Raw genomic sequence first — 22,338 nt, 5'->3', positions numbered from 1 at the left:
GTATTTCGTCTACTACTTTCAGACTTCATCAGTACTCAACACCACTGAAGAATCCATCTTTTATCGACGAGCTATATACTAATCAATAGGTACTAATAGGTCAAAATTTACTTAACCAGGTAAATAAATTCAGTCTCCAACAGGTAGATGCATGCTACGATGTGTTGTTTTAGGATGCTGAAGAGTCTCGAGTATCCGTTTCCTTGATCTCTATTAAGCAATGTTGATGGATTATGTTTAAATATTTCTAAACTTTCAGCCACGTCTAGTTTCCAAGGCGAAGATACAGTCCGCAGGATATTAATGTTATCCTTAGTCAAATTGTGCCCCTTTGTAACGATATGTTCTGCAACCTTGGATTTAAATTCATAATGAAGTCCTTTATCCATCTCTTTGTTAGCCTTTTTACCTCTGCGATGTGATATTGATATGATATTGATTAGTATAAGTTTTGTGTGTCAACGCATACATTACAACCTCTTCTTGTAACTAAGAAGTGAAACATATCATAACATCTAATGATTTCATAATTCCGAATTGTATATCAATGAGTGGAAGCAACTCTGCATATAACTTTAGAATCCAAATTGGAACTGATAGCACCTTATGAGTTGCAATTCTAACAAAATATATTTTGCATTCCGCATGCTCTCACTCACTCGTATCAGTGAGTGGTGGTGGCCTCCATAACCACCTGGATCAGCGCACGTGACGCCGGCTCGTGTCCACCCTCTAGCACAATTTGATTGCACCAACGGTCGCCCGTGGCAACCGGTAAATAAAAACATCAACATTCTGCATCATAATCAGATCGGTTTCCAGTTTTCCCCTCAAGTGGATGGAATCCGAAATTGTGCATAGTGGTAAATTTTGTAATTTTCTTGAAGGTTATAGAACATTGGACCGTGTTATATCTTTAGAATCGGACGTATCATTAACATGTAAAAATTGGAAATGGGCCGGGATGTAGATAGCGAAACATGTAAGTCATTGTATTTGAATTTTAATTTTCCCGTGACGGGCATTTGTAAATGTGAGATTCATCACTTTAAGGAAAAAACGTCCAGCGAGTGCATCTCCGTACGCGGAGAACTACCGAGCGCCGATGGATCTCTGCCAGCGGCATTTGATCAATCATCGACTGATGGTTTCCAAGCTCAGCCGCCGAGAGTTGGAGGATAAGTATATAAATTTGTGTGACGAAAATTTCTCCATGAAAAAGCGCTACCAGGAACAGGAAGAGCAGATCAAGAAACTGAAGACCAAGCTGCTGAGGCTGTCCAGTCAGGAGAGTATCAGGTCCAAAACGGATCAGAGGAGTAATCATAGTAAATTGCAGGACCTGGAAGTGCAGCGCCAAGAGCTGCGTGAAAAGCTGGAAGCTTTGAGAAAAAGCCAAAAGAAGGAGTCACGTGAGAAGCGTGACGGCGATAAAGTGCGATCGCAAAGCGCCCATCGACGCCCGAGTCACCGGAAGGAGGAAATCACGACCAGATCTTCAGCATCGTCAAACAATGGCGACGAAGTTGGCTACGATGAGGATCGTGATGAAGCTTCGAGTGTGGCCACGGAAGACGACGGTGACGACGGTGAAGGATCCTGTTCATATGGTAAAAGAAATCCAAAATCGGCGAAAGCGTGCCGCAGCTGTGACACTCTGAAGGCGGAAAAAATGGCCAACGAGTCGGAGTTTGTGAAAATGAAAATGAACATCAAGTTCTTGCATAAGGTAAGAGGTGTTATTGATTTTCACGCTATAGGTATAGTTAGTTAACACCTTTGGGTGTGATGTTGGAGGGTGGCTAATTTTACTGACTTGCACGCGCACGCAATTTCAGGAAATTCAAAATGAAAAGGAAAAAAATACACTGCTCGGTCGTCAGCTGGAGGAGAAGCTGTCGTACGAAATCATGAAACGGAACGCCGTGGAGAACATGGAGGTGATTAATCTGACACGCCAGGTGGACGATATGGCCAAGCAGATCCAGCGGCAGCAGGACGAGCAACGGCGGATCCTGGAGGCGGAACTGACGAAGCAAGGTGAGTTGAATATGATTTGAATTTCAATTTGCGCGATTTGAAAATGATTTCGATTTCCACGCAGCTGAACTGGAAGGGCACATTCGGAAGGAGAAGGATAAGAACTCGGAGCTGTTTGAGGAATGCGAACGGCTGAAGAAGAATATCGAAAAGATCAAGGAGAACATGTCCGAGGTGGAGGTATTTATGTTAGCAGCTAACTTTGGGGTGCCTAAATCAGGTTACAAAACTAAACAGTGTAAATGTCGAACAGCTGAAAATCAAACATTATTGGGGACTTTCAGTACTTTCAATACACATTATGGAGATATTTATAACAGAAATATTTCCTCTTCAAACCTATTCCTCAAATTTTTAGCCAATATTGCACGATATATAAACATGCCATTTTCAATTAAAAAATCAGAATTGAAAAGTAAACTTCGACCCAATTTTCAGCCAAATATAGTTATTCATGCAACAAGTTGCGAAATCGAAATTTTTCAGCACGAATCGTACATTTATCCTACGAGGCTTGCCAAGTTGGATAATTACGACGAGTGCTGAAAAAAATCGCACTCAAACGAGTGTCGGAAATAAGCGCTTTTCGGCTGTAGTATTTTAGCTAGGAATAGTAGGCTGTTATCTTATTCAAAAGATTGTCGAAAAGTAGCACTCTTCGGCACTGAGTGCCAAACAATTTTTTGGCACTCGGTGCTGAATAGTGTCACTTTTTGACACTGTTTTGAATAGCATAATGGCATACTTTTCCTAACTAAAATAAAGCATCCAGTGCCGAAAAGTTCTACTTTTCGACACTCTTTTGAGTGCAAAAAAATTGGTAAGCAACTCGTTGCAAAATTCGATTTTTTCGCTCTGAAAAAATTATAGCTATGCTCTATTTACATGTCCATGACTTCTTGAAATCGCAAACGAATTAAGGCCTGTACTCGAAAAAAATGGACCAGACAAAAGTGTTAGCCAAAAATTTATTTTAAGTCGGATTTTCTTGAAACTTTCAGGGAATGAACTACTACATTCGCTGAAAGCCCGCACCTTTTCTTTAAGACCCCTCATTACATTTTGTGCAATGGTGGAGCCGACCTTTTTGGTCACTTTCATCCATTCTTTCTTCAACTCCAGCTCGTTCTTAAACACCTTGGACGATTTTCAAACTTTGGCCTTCATTATGGCTCAAAATCTTTCCACCGGACGAATCTCTGGTGAATTTGGGGGGTTGGCGGTTTTTGGTACAAAACAACGTTATTGTCTCTGTACCAATCCAACGTCGATCGCGCGTAATGGCATGATGCCAGGTCCGGCCAAAATAATGTCTCGCCTCCGTGGGACCGCAGAAAGGGCGCAACAGACGCTTCTGGAGGCACTCGGTGGGGTAAATTTCGCTGTTGATGGTACCCATTGTGATGTACGGTTTACTCAGTTTACCGCATTGGCATATGGCCTGCCAGAGCAAGTATTTTTTGGCGAATTTGTCCACTTTCTTCTTCCTTAGGTCTTCCGGAGCATCAAACCGTGATTTGGCAACGTAGAACTCCAGCTCCGGTATCTGCTTTGCGTCTGCCTTGATGTAGGTTTCGTCATCCTTAACCACACACATCGGTTTCGTTAACCACTATCGATACAGATTCCTTGCGTGGGATTTGGCCGCCGTGTTTTGTTGATCACGTCGGTTCGGTGCCTTCCGGACCTCGAATACACGAATTCCAGCTCGTTTCATAATTTGCTGAACGAACCAGGCGGAACACTTTGCCTTCAGAGCCGCGTCGCGAATCGAAAGGTTCGGATTACGCTTGAAATAATCCAACACCTTCCGGGCCTTCACAGGGTCAGCTGTCTTCGATTTTCTTCCACTTCCAGCCCGCCGCTTGGTCGTCTGGGACTCCTTGAACGATTTTACCACCCGAGACACAGTTGTATGGGTGATTCCCAGTTGTCTTCCGATCCATCTCATGGTCGCAGTCGGATTTTCCATGACGGTGCGCAAAATTCTCCGGCGATTTTCTTCTTGTTTCGATGACATCTCAATAACCACTGAACCGATTGTTATGAAATTTTGCACATGTAAACAATTCACGAATTCACTCCAAACTAGCTATACCCAGATTTTCATCAATTTGTACCCACGGATAAAAAAGTTACACACGGATAAAAATTGTGCATTTTTTTCGAGTACAAGCCTTAAATTTAAAATTCTACTATCAATACATGTTGATTATTGTACACACTTTAAAACAAAAATACTTGAACATATACCCACTTTACCCATTGAGAATTGCATATTTGTGAAATCATTGACAATTATTCTGAATCACCCTGTAATGTTTACTCCACGAATTCATGGAAATGTTGCTCATGCTCATTGGATCCGTCTTGGAAGCCTCAACAGAGCTGGAGTTTACAGCAGAAAAAACGTCAATAAGTCATTCCTCAATTCTGCTTTCTCCAGATCGAACGTGATTTCCTGAAACGCCAGCAGGAGAATTTCACGAAAATCGTCGACGAGAACAAACTGCTGCGCTTTCAGCTGGAAGAACTGCGCAGTCACAACGAGGACCTGGGCAGGCAAATCGAAACACTGAAGGAAGAGGAAGCGGTGACGAAAAATGCCCAGAAGATGCTACTGGAGAAGCTCAAGACCCTGCAGCAAGACAACGACACCCTGTCGGTGTTGTTGGAGGGTTTGCGAACGGAGAACGAAACCCTGGTCGAGGAAAAATCGGCATTGGAGGATAATCTGAAGAGTTTGGAAGGTACGGTCGTCACAGTTCTGGCATTAGAGCGGTTTGATTGATGAAAATTTGCGCTTTTCAGCTTCTCCCGCCAAAGGTGTCCCCGCTTCGCCGGTACGTTGAACGTGATCTTCTGCGCTAGCTTTCTTCGTAAACTCTATCCACAACATAGTAAAATAGTAGCATATTTATCTTAACTAGTAGGCTCCAAAGCATCTCTGTGAGTTCAAAAGTGTTACCATGTTAATGGAGGAAATAGACAGTTTAAACTATTGCATTTCATGTCGCAAAACAAGTCTTCTTATTTCTTATGCTTTTTCTCAAAAGGTTGTTTTCAGATTGCTTAAGGAAATTAACATTCTCTCCTTATTTTTAAAAATAGCATTCAAAATGTGATGCCCAAATTCAAACCGAATCAGAGCAAATGACAGAAAAGTTAGATTCGATACCTGGAATACAAATCGACAGTTGCGAACAATTTCTGTCGCCTGAACCAGACCAGGAATTGGCATGTGAGGTAAAGGTATCATTCGCTTACACACTGGATCTATGAAGCGTTATCAATCCTAGCAATTACAGGATGAAAATCAACAACCAGAAGACCTCCCATTAACACCTTGTACGCCGCCTTCACCGAAGCAGATTCACCTGTCGGATGATTCGGATTCGAGAAACCCCCGTCGGACTTCCCCGAAACAGGTCAGGATAAGCCAGATACTGCCGAGGATCGCTTTGCTACAGCAAAATAGCCTGACGGACAGTAACAAACCGAAGCAAAGCAATACCGCCTTGCTGCTGTCGAACTCGTATGCGCAGAATCTGGCGGTAAGTTCATATCTTTCTTATATCCACACTTTCCGAATGAGAATTTGTACCAAATGCTTCCATCCATTCCTTGCCAGAAGGAGTTCAGGACTGCCAACTACTTCGGGCAGTTCCAAACATTGAAGACTCGGGAAGCGTCCTATACATCTGCTTCGTCCAGTTCGGCCGACAAGAAAAGGATTTCGTTTCAAGAGGACAGAAACAGTGCCACGGAGGATTTGTCAAGTCTCGCGAGCAAGGGAGCGTCAGAGCAGGGTGAGTGAATAAGACATGTTTTGAAATTCGTCCAGGGTTGTCGGAGACGGAGTCGAAGTTGGACGCATTTTTGTAAGTCTCGGCCACCTCAGTCAGTAACACAAAAAAGTGGCACTTTTCCTATACCTAATATCCAGACTACTCCCACCCCCTCTTGCGGTACGTAATATTTGAATGGGCCCTTGTACGGGGTAGCGATGGTAAGCACCACGGGTCACACACCATGCAACCTGGTCTAAACAAGGTGTGGAGATCTAGACCTCACATATGTGTTGGTAGAGAGAAAAAGGTAAACATTGCGGGAGAGGATGGTCATGGCGTCATAACACTGGAAAGGAAATTTGCGAAATATGAAGTACAGCAAATCCTAGCTATAATTTCATGAAGATTGCGCTTGGTTGTAAAAGTCTCCATAAAATATCAGTTGGCGTTTTGTTTTTGACGTAGACTACGTCGTACGGGAAGGTACTGGGGGTAAATCGAAAATCTAAAATTGCGACCACCACGAAAAGGTGTAAGATTTTGAACGCTTATAACTTTGTCATTTATAGATGAAATTGAATTCCAAATACATTAATCGATAGGAAATACCTTTCGTAAGCTGTTGCAATTTTTCATAAAAAAAACTGTTTTAAAAATGGACAAATAAAAAGTGATAATTTTATCACTGTTTTCATGAAATAAACGTTCTCCCCAAACCCAGTCCTCATAATCAAGTAGAATTTGGTTGCACATCGTGCTGCTTGAATCTGAAAAGCTATAAAACAGCGCTGCTAATGTGCCTCAACTCATTTTCGCTTCGGACGGCGGGTAAGCAGGTAGCAGCAGTAGCAGCAGTAGGAAGGCGGTTCCTGTCAAGCGCGCAGCGTTCGAGTTTTGCACCTCGAACTTTGCGCGTCGTTCCCGTGGAGCAGCGTCGCCTCGATGGCGCAAGCGCTCCCTGGCTGAATGATAACTGCAAATCTCGATTACTTTTCGAAAGGACATATCAGCTTTTGTAAACAACGCATTTTATCGTCGGTTTGGCATAACTAATAGCTCGCCCCACATACTAACACCACTATATCAGGTAGGGGAAAATTTCCTCTATCTCATGGTAGTGTTAGCATGCGTGGGTAAGCTACCAGTTACGCCAAATCGACGATCAAATGCGTTGTTTACAAAAGCTGATACGTTCCTTCGAAAAAATAATCCAGAAATACTTCGTGGGCTGTGTACCAATTGCCGAGTTTTTTATCGTGACATTTCGTATGTTATTTTCAATGTTCGAAAATGCCGGAAATTCAAACAGAGCTCAGCCACGGTTACCAAAATTTAACTTCTTTTCTTTTTTTAACTTTAAAATTAGGGCCATCCATAAATTACGTATATTTTTTTGACCACCTTCCCCCTCGGAGCGTGTTTTGCAATACACCTAATACATGGCCGGTCCCAACTTCTGAAACCCCTCTCCTCCCTCAACTACTACGTTATTTATGAAAGTTCCGACTGAGCAACACTGAAAATCAGCAGCACACCACATAAAACGGGTTGGACAATTTCGGTATTGATCATCAATATTTCGCGATCAGAACATTTAAGTTTGAAATCCCTCTATTTTATTATCGGTACATCTTTAATCTATTGATTGTATTAAAAAAATATCTTAATATGGTTTTTTAAGATTTCGTGCGTTTTGTGAACGCACATTCATTATTTTGCATAAGAAAACGTGAACGGCGTGTTTCTGTGGTGATAAGAAGGATTTTCCTACACAGATTACAGTTTTCTGTTCCAAGTACTGAAATTATCAGACGGTACCTCTATTTATGCTTTTAAATTAGCTATTAAAGTCCCTCCTACTTGGAAAATTATGAAATAGCATGGTTTATACAACCCCATTTTTTTGGCTGATGGGGGCGAGGCATAGCCAGCCGTTCGATTGCATAATTCTTCAAGTAGGAGGGACTTGCAATGCTTATCTCTTAGCATAAATAGAGGTACCATCGAGTTTTTTCAGTGCTAGGTTCTGAAATTCGAAAGTGAGCGTTCAAAAGGGCCTACTTGTAATGTTCGATTCTCTTCATCGATTTTCTGTTTACATTGCTACAGCTAAGCAAAACAATTCAATCTGAACATTGCATTAGGACCTAAGTAACACTGACAAGATTCTCTTCGTCAACTTTCTCCTTGAATCCACTCGGCTCAGGTATTTTCAGCACACATAGCGATAAAAGAAGTTTTTATCTCGCATCTAATACAACAAACACAACAATAAACGAGTTATTAAGGCTGTGTTCCATTTGGTGAATGTTTACTTAAATTTGACAGATGGAAAATTTTCAAATAAACTTGCTTATCCAGCAGATTTATTTCTGACAGACAAGGAATCAATTTTGACAGACGCTTTCTCGAAAATCGGCCGATAAACAACAGGGATATTCGAACATCTTAATTTATTTTCGAAGTGTCAAATCTAAGTGATAATTTTCCACAGTCTTATTTTTTTTTATTTGTTCAATCGTTAGATAAAAGATGTACCGAGAACTTATTGGATGGATTTATGGCTAATTGATATCCCGATCAACTATGAAATGTTGCATAGCACTGCCGCAAAATTGTGCACTTCGTTTAGCGTTTTGAAGTTGAATCGCTGAGGAAACCTTATTTCTGATCAATCTCATTACCACATAAAAATTTCAAGAGTACAGATATCAGCTCTCACAAAACTTATAACTAAGAAATTGGGACTTCACGTTTGTTGCAGTTCAGTACACAAGGTGTTTCAATTTCATGAGTGATGTCACAACCGTCAAAGATTTGTGTCCTAGAATATCAGCCATCATGACGGTCATTGTTGGACGCTTCAATGAATCACCTGAAGAAAGCCTTACTCATATCTGATTGTAATTTAGAAACCAAATGAAATAGAATATGTATTCGCATTTTTATGAGGTCCTGAATTTAACCAAGTTTTACTAAGTAGGAAATCCAACATATGTACATAGGACCGAAATCATAGGTTACTTCTACTGTATTCTAAATCAATATCTAGAAAAACGCACGAGAATTTCACTACACAGCTTAACGTAGTCTACGTCAACCATGCGGTCGTGTCTTGTACACAACCCCATCATTTTTTTAATGATAACTCCTCACTTGAAAATGGGCACCAACTCACCGGCAGGCTTCTTTTCCATGGTATACAGTGTGATAATACAATAATCAATAAATTATCTCATCATTCAGTGGAAGAACATCCATAACTTTTGGTTTCATTCAGAATTTCTATTCTTCATTTTAAATTTCCTATGCAAACTGTGATTGAAACAAACGTTAGGACGTCACTACGAGCGTACTTGAAGGTTCGAAAGAAGCGAATCGTGCGAAGCCGAATGAAAACCGAGTGAAAAACGAGCTTCACCAATACATACAGCCCATGAATTTCACACCTTGTATAGACCACATTGCACGTCATGGGCCTACGAATTGGTGACGTACTCGGGCCGGCAGGCAGCGACAGTGTAACCTTCCGGCACGTTTACCGGATCCTAACACAGTACAGTGGATCAGTACTAAATACAGTGGGGTCCTGCTGGTCAAACACATTTAGCATGCTATTTTAACTAAAATGGCAGTTATTGCGTTTTACCTCCTGTCCTTCTATCCATCACTCTCTCGTCACATTTTTCACTGTTAGTTATGGTTTCCACTATTAATTTTTGCTTTGGAAAGTTGGTTCATAGCATACCCAAGTAACAATTTCCAGTTGAAGAAACGCTTTCGTTTTGATTTTGTTCAGCTGCATGTTGAATAATAATTGCACAGTGTGTTCACCACAACTTTTATAAAACCCTTGTTTACACTGGTTTGGAGAACCTATACAACTGCAACACAAAGGTGTTGTCTAACGTATTCAGTAAAACGTTTACCCAAAATCAATTTCTTGTTGAAGAAACGCTTCCATTGTGATTTTATTCAACTGCATGCTGAATAATAACTGCACAATTTGTTTATTACAACTTCTGTAAAACTCTTGTTTACACTGGTTTGGAGAACCTGTTCAACTACAGCATTATATGTATACGCGGTATAGGAGTAGAAGCAACTTTTATACAACGTTTATAGATACATATTTAAACTCAAGCTTTATTATTTTGGTGAAAGCTCGTATACAACGTTTGTAGACACTTCTTGACAGCTGCTTTGAAATTTAGTAGAGAGTAAACCTGAGAGGCGTTTGTTGCACTCTTTTATGACACCTAAATAATCATTGTACAGCAAGCGGTGAAAAGCGTTTATAGCACTATTCAATGACTCATTAATAACCGGATAGAAGAAACTTTTATACAACGTTTATAGATACATATTTAAACTCAAGCTTTATTGTTTTGGTGAAAGCTCTAATACAACGTTTGTAGACACCTCCTAACAGCTGCTTCGAAATGTATTAGAGATTGAACCTGAGAGGCGTTTGTTACACTCTATTATGACTCCTAAATAATCACTATACAGCAAGCGGTGAAAAGCGTTTATAGCACTTTTTAATGACTCCTTAATAACCGTTGTGTAAGTACTCACAATTTTCACAGATTAAAATTAGTTTAACAATTGTCGTGGTACGCCAAAATAATTGCTTGTACAGTTTTTATTAATTTAATTTATTTGTGCACATTGAAAAAATATGTAATTATGCCATAATTCACATTCTGTGATCATGGAGGAAGTAGTAACAAGCATCTGTTTAATCTTTGATTGATATTCTTTCAATTAATCTCTCTATTCATTAATTGAGAGAATTTATCTAGAAATGTTATCGTTGATTATATGATATATGTCTTAAATTAATGTTTGCTTTTATTAATAACACCTATATATAATTTACCTCTACTCCACCGAGGGGTTTCTCGAAGCAAGATTCGAACTCATGATCCCCGGATTGCCAGCCGCTTCTGTTTCCATCTGCTCTATTATTGAATACATATTTTGATCATATGAGAGAAGTATATGAAGCTCATCTTGAGTGACTTCTCTTGCAGTCTAATAATCATTGCCTTATGGTCATATAAACGTGCCTATCACTTGTGCTATTTTTAGCAACAAAATTGTGGTTGGTGGTTGGTCGAACGTAAACAATCATTAACGAGTGCTCCAAGCAGCTTTTGAAGTGTTTAACCAAAAAGGCAATACAACTACATTCTTGTACAACTCTGGAAGCTATTATTCAACGTTTGATCAACTCAGGTGTTCTATAAGAGCTCCCAATGGTTTGTTTTGATGCGTTTATTCCACGTCCTGTCAAACAGTTTAACCGAACGTAAACAATCATTTAAGAGTGCTCCAAGCAGCTTTTGAAGCTTCTAACCAAAAAGGTAATACAACTACATTCTTGTTCAACTCTGGAAGCTATTATTCAACGTTTGATCAACTCAGGTGTTTTATAAGAGCTCCCAATGGTTTGTTTTGATGCGTTTATTCCACATCCTATATGGCTCCTGTCAAACAGTTTAACCGAACGTAAACAATCATTTAAGAGTGCTCCAAGCAGTTTTTCAAGCTTTTAACCAAATGGCAATACAACTACATTCTTGTACAACTGTGGAAGCTATTATTCAACGTTTGATCGACTCAGGTGTTGTATAAGAGCTCCCAATGGTTTGTTTTGATGCGTTTATGTCACGTTCTATATAGCTCTTGTCAATCAGTTTAACAAAGGTGCTATAAAAGTTATCGTAGGTCTTATAAAGCATATAGTTAAACCAAAAGTAAACAATCATTTAAGAGTGCTCCAAGCAGCTTTTGAAGCTTCTAACCAAAAAGGCAATACAACTACATTCTTGTTCAACTGTGGAAGCTATTATTCAACGTTTGATCAACTCAGGTGTTTTATAAGAGCTCCCAATGGTTTGTTTTGATGCGTTTATTCCACATCCTATATGGCTCCTGTCAAACAGTTTAACCGAACGTAAACAATCATTTAAGAGTGCTCCAAGCAGTTTTTCAAGCTTTTAACCAAATGGCAATACAACTACATTCTTGTACAACTGTGGAAGCTATTATTCAACGTTTGATCGACTCAGGTGTTGTATAAGAGCTCCCAATGGTTTGTTTTGATGCGTTTATGTCACGTTCTATATAGCTCTTGTCAATCAGTTTAACAAAGGTGCTATAAAAGTTATCGTAGGTCTTATAAAGCATATAGTTAAACCGAAAGTAAACAATCATTTAAGAGTGCTCCAAGCAGCTTTTGAAGCTTCTAACCAAAAAGGCAATACAACTACATTCTTGTTCAACTGTGGAAGCTATTATTCAACGTTTGATCAACTCAGGTGTTGTATAAGAGCTCTCAATGGTTTGTTTTGATGCGTTTATTCCACATCCTATATGGCTCCTGTCAAACAGTTTAACCGAACGTAAACAATCATTTAAGAGTGCTCCAAGCAGTTTTTCAAGCTTTTAACCAAATGGCAATACAACTACATTCTTGTACAACTGTGGAAGCTATTATTCAACGTTTGATCGACTCAGGTGTTGTATAAGAGCTCCCAATGGTTTGTTTTGATGCGTTTATGTCACGTTCTATATAGCTCTTGTCAATCAGTTTAACAAAGGTGCTATAAAAGTTATCGTAGGTCTTATAAAGCATATAGTTAAACCAAAAGTAAACAATCATTTAAGAGTGCTCCAAGCAGCTTTTGAAGCTTCTAACCAAAAAGGCAATACAACTACATTCTTGTTCAACTGTGGAAGCTATTATTCAACGTTTGATCAACTCAGGTGTTTTATAAGAGCTCCCAATGGTTTGTTTTGATGCGTTTATTCCACATCCTATATGGCTCCTGTCAAACAGTTTAACCGAACGTAAACAATCATTTAAGAGTGCTCCAAGCAGTTTTTCAAGCTTTTAACCAAATGGCAATACAACTACATTCTTGTACAACTGTGGAAGCTATTATTCAACGTTTGATCGACTCAGGTGTTGTATAAGAGCTCCCAATGGTTTGTTTTGATGCGTTTATGTCACGTTCTATATAGCTCTTGTCAATCAGTTTAACAAAGGTGCTATAAAAGTTATCGTAGGTCTTATAAAGCATATAGTTAAACCGAAAGTAAACAATCATTTAAGAGTGCTCCAAGCAGCTTTTGAAGCTTCTAACCAAAAAGGCAATACAACTACATTCTTGTTCAACTCTGGAAGCTATTATTCAACGTTTGATCAACTCAGGTGTTGTATAAGAGCTCTCAATGGTTTGTTTTGATGCGTTTATACCACATCCTATATGGCTCCTGTCAAACAGTTTAACCGAACGTAAACAATCATTTAAGAGTGCTCCAAGCAGTTTTTGAAGCTTCTAACCAAATGGCAATACAACTACATTCTTGTTCAACTCTGGAAGCTATTATTCAACGTTTGATCAACTCAGGTGTTGTATAAGAGCTCCCAATGGTTTGTTTTGATGCGTTTATTTCACGTTCTATATAGCTCTTGTCAATCAGTTTAACAAAGGTGCTATAAAAGTTATCGTAGGTCTTATAAAGCATATAGTTAAACCGAATGTAAACAATCATTTAAGAGTGCTCCAACAGCTCTTAAAACTTTTAATCAAACGGCAATACAACTACATTCTTGTTCAACTCTGGAAGCTATTATTCAACGTTTGATCAACTCAGGTGTTTTATAAGAGCTCTCAATTGTTTGTTGGGTAGCATAGCATAAACCAGGTTGCACTATGTCGTAGGTGGTACGATCTCCAAACTGTTGTTAAGAAGGAGACCCACCTTCATCCGTTGCCGTTAGATAGTAATTTGTGATTAATTACTACCTCTTAGATAAAGGATGTGTCTCCCTCCAACAGACCAGAGCTGTCCTGGCCACGTCCTTGCATCTGGTGGGGAAAGGGGAGGAATGATAGACCAACACCACCAAGCCAAGAGAGATGCAGAGAACTCTACGACCCCTCACGGGAAGGGTGAATTTTTGTTAGTAGGCAATCGTTATATCAAGCATTTAATAAATAGAAGCTGTAAGTACTTTACCTGCCCGTTGTTGCTGCCCACTACCTAAACATTATTCAAAACAGTCTTCAGATTTTGGAATTAAGAAACGTTATCAGCTCGATCCTGTTGCTCCTTTGCGTCTGAAAATGTTTGTTGATCCTAAACATATGCACAATTCATTCTGATGTGTAAAAGGTTATTAATAGTATCGTAGATTAGAATGAAGATTCGCCCTTGGCCTAACCCCCCACTGCCTGGCAGTGGTGTAATGGATAAAATCTGCCTGCAACCATTTCTTCTGAATGCAAAGAAGCTTGAACCCGAGAGCCAGAAGGTGACAGCTCTACTGCAGCTACAATAGTCCATTTCAAGAACACAAGCATTCCGATGCTATTTTCACACATGATAAACCCCGCTCCAATACATTATCGATGCAAATATACACCATTGATAATGTACTGGAACTTTCAATCAAGCAGTAGTGCAATACTTGATTAACTCGTATTCAGTAAGTTTTGAAATAATCGTCTTGAATTAGATAGATATTTCCTATCGAGAGCAGAGGAACTAAAAGGTAAATAAACTTAGCTGAGCGTAGGTTAGAACAGTCGGCACCACATGCAATGGATAAGAATTTGAAAATTTTCACCTAATGCACTTTTTAACATCAGTTCTGAACTTTCAAATTAACACTTACTAAAAATGAAATTGTAAATTTATAACATTTTCAGTAGAACGAAAACGACGCCGCAAAACCCCGCTTTCGATAGTTGGTTCACTGTTCACATTGAATTTAGCTAGCTTGCTATGATCAACCGTTTTCGCTGGTGGTCTTACCGATCAGGGATTTCAATTTGAAAGTTGAGTGAGTCATTGGGTCACTGCTCTGTCTGTCGGCCAGTGACCCGGGCCATTCGTCATTCATTGCCAGTTTGTCGCGCCCGTTATCGTCCATTCAAAATGGCCTTCCTATCGCCACCCCACATGGCTTCCCGTTGTTCGTCCATCTGGTGGCGGGTTTTGCAAGTTTCGGTGGGGTGGATTGCTACGTTCTACTGTAAGCTGTGCTACACTGATAAATTGAACTATTCCCATTTTGCTCGAAATTTAAACAATTTGACATTAAACTCAGTTTAATCATATCGAATGAATAAAAATTAATCCTCTCTTTCTAAAAAAATAAGCATCTGATATTAATCCCAGTTTAATCATGGTTGATTAGGTTGTAGATTATCTTTTTTTGAATAAATTTTAATCATTTTTGATTCTATTTTAATATTTTTTTTGAATTTTAATCTTTTTTGATTATAGGTGTATCCGTATTGAAAAAGAATTAAATTTAATACTGGAGAGATTATTTCGATTTTAATCATGCATGACTACTGCCGAAGAAATCATGGCTCGCACTCAATAAGGTGAAGCGGGAATCTGCATATACTTTTTAAGCTTTTTTGATTCTGCCTATCAGCGAAGACAACATATCAAGAAGACTGGCAACTTTTCCATTTTCTCATACGACCGCTACACTGAACGAAAACATTCGCAATACTTCGACTGATTATTGTATTGCTCGAGCCCTTTAACAATATGCTGTCGAATTTCGGATGATTTCCTTATGATTGAATTCGTCATCAACTGATGAACATTCATATGACTGTCCTCCAAATAAAGGATGATATTTATTTGAACATTGGCTGTAAAACATACAGGGCTCAAAGGACAACCATTTAAGGATAAGATGATTTACAATTACAAATGCTTTGGAAATTAGATTATTAATTCCATTGTTTACATTTCCATATTGAACAGCCATGAACATCAGCCATTCATAATGGATACAAAAATAATATTTTGGTCGAGGAAACTTCCTCCACCACGAAATAGATAAACTACGGTTTCCACGCTTTAAAAATGTTCGTAGTTCGTACCACCGATGCGATGGCTATGCTTTCACCTCGTTTGTCTGCTCAAAGCAGTAAATGACGTTCAATAGAATTATTTACATCATCGTTTTGAGTGATTTGCGTTAAGGGGCTGAACCAATACCAAATGCATTTCAATTTAAGATGACTATCATTCTGCAGAAAGCATTACGCATTCTAACTGAAGGTCTTATCTCTTCTCATAACAATTTTCATCCTGTATTCGAGAGGAAAATCATCTGATTTCAAAACAACCGTCTTTCGGTTGCAGCTATCATTCGAAAAGGCGATTTCGATGTTTCGATTTGAATGGTCTGAGGTTTCATTCGAACAGAGGACGGTGGTTTGGTACAGTGTATGAGACCGACACAATCGCGTCATCTGCCACTCAAAGGTAAATGCTTCGAACGATTTGATAGCAAAGATTACCACCTCAGAAGAAAGGTTTGTGTATTGGCTCATTTTTCTATGCAGTACTTCCATCTTCGCTCGAGCGCAGCGCTACTGTTACTATCGCTTGGATTCTGGCAGAGTTACAAATCTTCTTGATTTGAAGTCTGAAGTTCACTACCAGGAAGTTTGCCAACGGAGAAAACTGCATAGCACTTAACGAACACTACCTGCCATTATTTTTCAACAATTTAACGGAAACTAAAAACCACGGTAATCTAAAAAATACTCGAAACAAAGCCGATATTTTTGAGCATAAGGAGTCGGAGATGGAGTTGAAATAAAAAGTACCGACTCCGACTGTTATGACAAGTCATGTCAAACTAGAACGTCCCAAAAATTGGTCCACGGGCAACTTAAATATTTGGATATTGATCAACTTGATTTAATATGAATGCCCTGATTAAATCCAATAAGTATAATCAATCCACAATTATACAATAAACCAAATAAATCCACAAAATCCACTAAATCCAATAAATCAAAACAAATAAACTTATAAATCCAATATATCCAATAATTCCGATAAATCCTATAAATCTACTAAATCCAATAATTCCAGTAAATCCAATAAATCCAATAAATCCACGAAATCCAATAAATCCAATTAATTCAATAAATCCACCGAATTCACTAAATCCAATAAATCCATTAAATCCAATAAATGCAATCAATCCACTAAATCCGCGAGAACCAGTAAATCCAATAAATCCAATAAATCCACTAAATAAAAAAAATCTAATAAATCAAATAAATCCAGGGGATGAGTACTTAAGGGGGTTAGATTTTGATAAGTTCTTTAGTGGGAATGACACTGATGAAGACTGCACATTGTAGTCGAAATACGTATCTGTCATGGATACCAAAATTAATTAAGTGGAATTAAATGGAAGATAACCTTTTTTGCTGTTTTAAATAAATCCAATAAATGCAATAAATCCAATAAATCCATTATAGCCTATACATAAATATCAATCCACTTAATTCTCTAAATCCAATAAATCAAAACAAACAAGGTAATGAATCTAATTAATTCAATAAATAGACTTAATCCATTAAATCCACTAAATACAATAAATAAAATAAATGCATTAAATCCGATAAATCCAATAAATCTAATAAATCTAATAAATCCAATAAAATCCTAAACTCATATATCCCATGAATCTACTAAATCTAATAAATCCTATAAATGAAATTAATCCAATAAATCCAAACAAATAAACTGAAGATGCTAATTTCAAATAACAGAATAAAGTGGTAATTTTTATACGATAGATTAGGAGATGAAAGTATAGAATTGATAGTTCCGTTCCGCCACCACTGGGAGGGGGACACCCCTAACCATCCCTCTCCAACGGGGGAGTTTGGTAAAGAGAGATGATAAAACCGATTTGTACCTTCCTAAAAAGTTGTCCTTGCTCGCTTTCTACTCTCTATATGCAATTTTCACACTGCCGTACTCTAAACGGAACTATCAATTTTATACTTTCATCTCCTCATCTATCGTATAAAAATTACCACTATAGTCTGTTATTTGAAATTAGCATTTTCAACTATGTAAATCGTTGACTTCACGCAGAAGTAATACTAAACATATAGTCAAAGTAATAAATCCTATCAGTCCACTAAATCCACTAAATCCTCTTTAGAGCCAACTCCCCAGACTTGATTTTTTCAGTAAGTACATATAACAAAATGGTATACTTCAGTAACGATAAACAAATTAAAAAATAAATAAATGATTTCGATGAATCCAATTCCAATACCTATGTGATGAACTAGCCTACGGCTAAAAATCACAAAAATAAAGAAAAAAAAAAAAAAAAGATGAATCCAATAAATCTAATAAATCCAATGAATCAAATATATCAAGTAAATCCAATAAATCCTATAAATCCAATAAATCAAAAAAAAAATAAACTAATAAATTCAATCAATTCAAAGAATCCACTAAATCAAATAAATCCAAATAAATAAGGGGCTGTTCAATAAACTACGTAGACAGTTTTTTGGGATTCTTGACCCCTCCTCCCCCTGCGTAGACAATTGTCCATACAAAAAATTTAAAATTTGTATGGGCCGTGGATAATTGTCACCCCCCCCCCTAAACTGTCTACGTAGTTTATGAACAGTCCCTAAACTAATAAATCCTATCAATCCACTAAATTAACTAAATCCACAAAATCCACTAAATCCACTAAATCCAATGAATCCACTAAATCCTATAAATCCAAGAAATCCAATAAATTCAATGAATCCATTAAAACCAATAAATCCAATAAATCTAATATATTCAATAAATCCAAACATATAAACTGATAAATCCTATCAATCCAATGAATCCACTTAATCCACTAAATTCAATAAATCCTATAAATGTAATTAATCCAATAGTCATTTTTTGTTATAGTCACTTTAACACTCTTGGATCATTCGTGACTTGTCCGGGGGTGAGATTTGAACTCGTGACTTTGACGTGAGAGGTATGGATGTATGGGTCGCCCCCTAAAAAAAAAAATATAATAATAAATCCTATCAATCCACTAAATTCACAAAATCCACAAAATCCACTAAATCCAATAAATCCACTAAATCCAATGAATCCAATAAATCCAATAAATGCAGTAAATCCACTAAATCCAATAAATCCAATGAATCCATTAAAACCAATAAATCCAATAAATAGACCTAATCCATTAGATCCACTAAAACCAATAAATCCAATAAATCCATTAAATCCGCTAAATTCAATAAATCTAATAAATCTGATAAATCTAATAAATCTGATGAATCCAATACATCCAAACAAATAAACTAATAAATCCTTTCAATCCAATGAATCCAATAAATCCAATAAATCCAATAAATCCATTAAATCCACTGAATTAAATAAATCCTAAAAATGTAATTAATCATATAAATCCAATAAATCCAAACAAATAAACTAATAAATCTTATAAATCCACTAAATCCACTAAATCCACTTTAGAGCCAACTCCCCAGACTTGATTTTTTCAGTAAGTACTTATAACAAAATGGTATTAACAAACAACGATAAACAAATTAAAAAATAAATAAATAAATCCAATGAATCCAATAAATCCAATAAACCAAATATATCAAGTAAATCCAATAAATCCTATAAATCCAATAAATCCAAACAAACAAACTAATAAATCCTATCAATCCCCTAAATTAACTAAATCCACTAAATCCACTAAATCTACTAAATCCAATAAATCCATTAGATCCAATAAATCCAATAAATCCACTAAATCCTATAAATGTAATTAAATCCAATTTATCCATTAAATCCGATAAATCCAATCAATTTAATAAATGTAATATATTCAATAAATCCAAACATATAAACTAATAAATCCTATCAATCCAATGAATCTACTTAATTCACTAAATTCAATAAATCCTATAAATGTTATTAAACCAATAGACCAAAAAAAAACTATTAAATCCTATCAATCCACTAAATTCACTAAATCAACAAAATCCACTAAATCCAATAAATCCACTAAATCCAATAAATCCACTAAATCCAATGAATTCAATAAATCCAATAAATGCAGTACGTCCACTAAATCCAATAAATCCAATGAATCCATTAAAACCAATAAATCCAATAAATAGACCTAATCCATTAGATCCACTAAATCCAATAAATCCAATAAATCCATTAAATCCATTAAATCCATTAAATCCGATAAATGCAATAAATCTAATAAATCTGATATATCTAATAAATCTGATATATCTAATAAATCTGATAAATCCAATACATCCAAACAAATAAACTAATAAATCTGATCAATCCAATGAATCTAATAAATCCAATAAATCCAATAGATCCATTAAATCAATTAAATTAAATAAATCCTATAGATGTAATTAATCCAATAAATCCAAACAAATAAACTAATAAATCTTATCAATCCACTAAATCCACTAAATCCACTTTAGAGGCAACTCTCCAGCCCTGATTTTTTCAGTAAGTACATGAAACAAAATGGTATACTTCATTAACGATAAACAAATAAAAAAATAAAAATAAATAAATCCAATAAATCCAATAAATCCAATAAATCTAATAAATCCAATAAATCAAATATGTCAAGTAAATCCAATAAATCCTATAAATCCAATAAATTCAATAAATCCAAACAAATAAACTAATAAATTCAATCAATCCAATGAATCCACTAAATCCACTAAATCAAATAAATCCAAACAAATAAACTAATAAATCCTATCAATCCACTAAATACTGGATACAATCCACTGGATACAGCGGGTCGGTTTTCATTTCTTTTTGCCAGTGGTGGCGGAGGGGGACACCCCTCACCATTCCTCTCCAAAGGGGGAGTTTGGTAAAGAGAGATGAAAAAACCGATTTGTACCTTCCTTAAAAGTTGTCCTAGCTCGCTTGTCTAATATCTATATACAATCTTCACACTGCCGTACTCTAACGGAACTATCAACTCTATGCTTTCATCTACTCCATCTATCGTATAAAAATTACCACTACAGTCTGTTATTTGAAATTAGCATCTTCAACTATGTAAATCGTTGACTTCACGTAGAAGTAATACTAAAACATATAGTCAAAGTAATAAATTCAATCAATCCAATGAATCCACTAAATCCACTAAATAAGTCCTGTAAATCTAATAAATCCAATAAATGCGAACAAATAAACTAATAAATCCTACCAATCCACTAAATTCACAAAATTCACAAAATCCACTAAATCCAATAAATCCAATAACTGCAGTAAATCCACTAAATCCAATAAATCCAATGAATCCATGAAAACCAATAAATCCACTAGATCCAACAAATCCAATAAATCCACAAAATTCATTAAATTCAATAAACCCAATAAATTCAATAAATCCAATAATTCAAATAAATACACTAAATCTAATAAATCCAATAAATCCAAACATATAACCTAACTAACTATACTAATATAACAGTACCCCCCCTGGTTTTGTTCCGTTAGATTGCTTTCCTGGACCACTTTTGAACAATTTAAAATATTTCATTCGTGTAATTACGTTCATTTATAAAATATGAATAAAATTTATTTCGTGGAGAAGTTGCTAGGAAAACATCTTTCAAATCGCCCTCTTGGCCACCGCCTTACCCTCTGGGTAGATGTACCAATCATGGCTGTTCGTTCCTAGTATGGTGTGTTCTATATACCATATGCTTCACTTCAAGGAGACGAAAGGTCATCCTCAATTTATTGATTTCCAGATTATTCAAATTCCATCGCACTTTGTGTCCGGCCCACTGTAGTTTGCTTTTGTTGATCAACCAAACAATATCCGCTCCATTGTAATTATAGTTCAATCAAATCACTCAACTATATCTCTCCAGGTTCCCCCATTCCACCTCCAGGCAATGATAGCGTTAGCTATAAAATGCGTCAAAGTTATGCCGCATATTTTGGGATTACACCAGAGGTTCAACAGTCAACTCAAGAGTACTCGAAGGTAGTTAGCATGGTGAAAAATCTGAAATTCCATCAACTAATCAATTGATTCTCATTCTGTAGTCCTCGCCGTCATCGTCACCATCCCAATCCGAGGACCACATAGCGATCGTCATCAGGAAGGTACGCTGGCGGACAGCAACGCTAGCCATGCTGCTCGAGCGGAAGGTTCAGCACTTTTATGTGGAGTTCAGCTTCCTAGGCGAGCGGGGCCATCGGATGGAAACGCCGCAGTCGGCCGATCTGCTAGCCACCGGGAGCGACGTTGCCAGACAGATGGACGGCAGGCCACCGCTGGAGTACACCTTCGACCATCGGGTGGTGTTTGAGCTCGGCGATCGGAGGCATGAAAGGCGCCGGCAAGTGCTGCAGGATATGATGCTGCCCGGTGGACGGGATATGGTGCGGTTTTTGGTCGTTAACGAACAGGTGGAGGTGCGGAATTGTAGTGAACTGGGATTTGCTGCGTTTCGATTGCGACAGGAGATTCAGGGTGTTGATTTGGGGGACAGCAAGATGATTGAGGCTCCGATTTACGATGTTAAGGACCCGGTGGACGAGATGGGAGTGCTGTACGTACTGCTGGAGGGCATCGATTTGCTGAAGTCGAAGTTCTGCAGCTGAT

The 22,338-nt window shown here is 37.4% G+C and overlaps 2 protein-coding genes across 2 annotated transcripts; both read left to right on the top strand.

The window, feature by feature from the left end:
- Positions 1–954: 954 nt before the first annotated feature.
- Positions 955–22,337, top strand: LOC135708667 (uncharacterized). Its single transcript, XM_065230768.1, has 9 exons — positions 955–992; positions 1,039–1,729; positions 1,839–2,040; positions 2,105–2,220; positions 4,487–4,804; positions 5,349–5,594; positions 5,672–5,849; positions 21,620–21,714; positions 21,777–22,337. Exons 1-9 carry the CDS (start codon positions 955–957, stop codon positions 22,335–22,337), a joined length of 2,445 nt encoding a protein of 814 aa, XP_065086840.1.
- Positions 18,029–20,071, top strand: LOC135708518 (sporozoite surface protein 2). Its single transcript, XM_065230629.1, has 5 exons — positions 18,029–18,107; positions 18,902–19,002; positions 19,313–19,369; positions 19,653–19,925; positions 20,063–20,071. Exons 1-5 carry the CDS (start codon positions 18,029–18,031, stop codon positions 20,069–20,071), a joined length of 519 nt encoding a protein of 172 aa, XP_065086701.1.
- Position 22,338: the final 1 nt, after the last annotated feature.

The sequence above is a fragment of the Ochlerotatus camptorhynchus genome, unplaced genomic scaffold (genome assembly GCF_037179485.1).
Source record: "Ochlerotatus camptorhynchus isolate MF236.1 unplaced genomic scaffold, CSIRO-AGI_Acam_v1.1 ptg000330l, whole genome shotgun sequence".
NCBI lineage: Eukaryota > Metazoa > Arthropoda > Insecta > Diptera > Culicidae > Ochlerotatus > Ochlerotatus camptorhynchus.
This window is presented reverse-complemented; position numbering and strand designations above follow the sequence as displayed.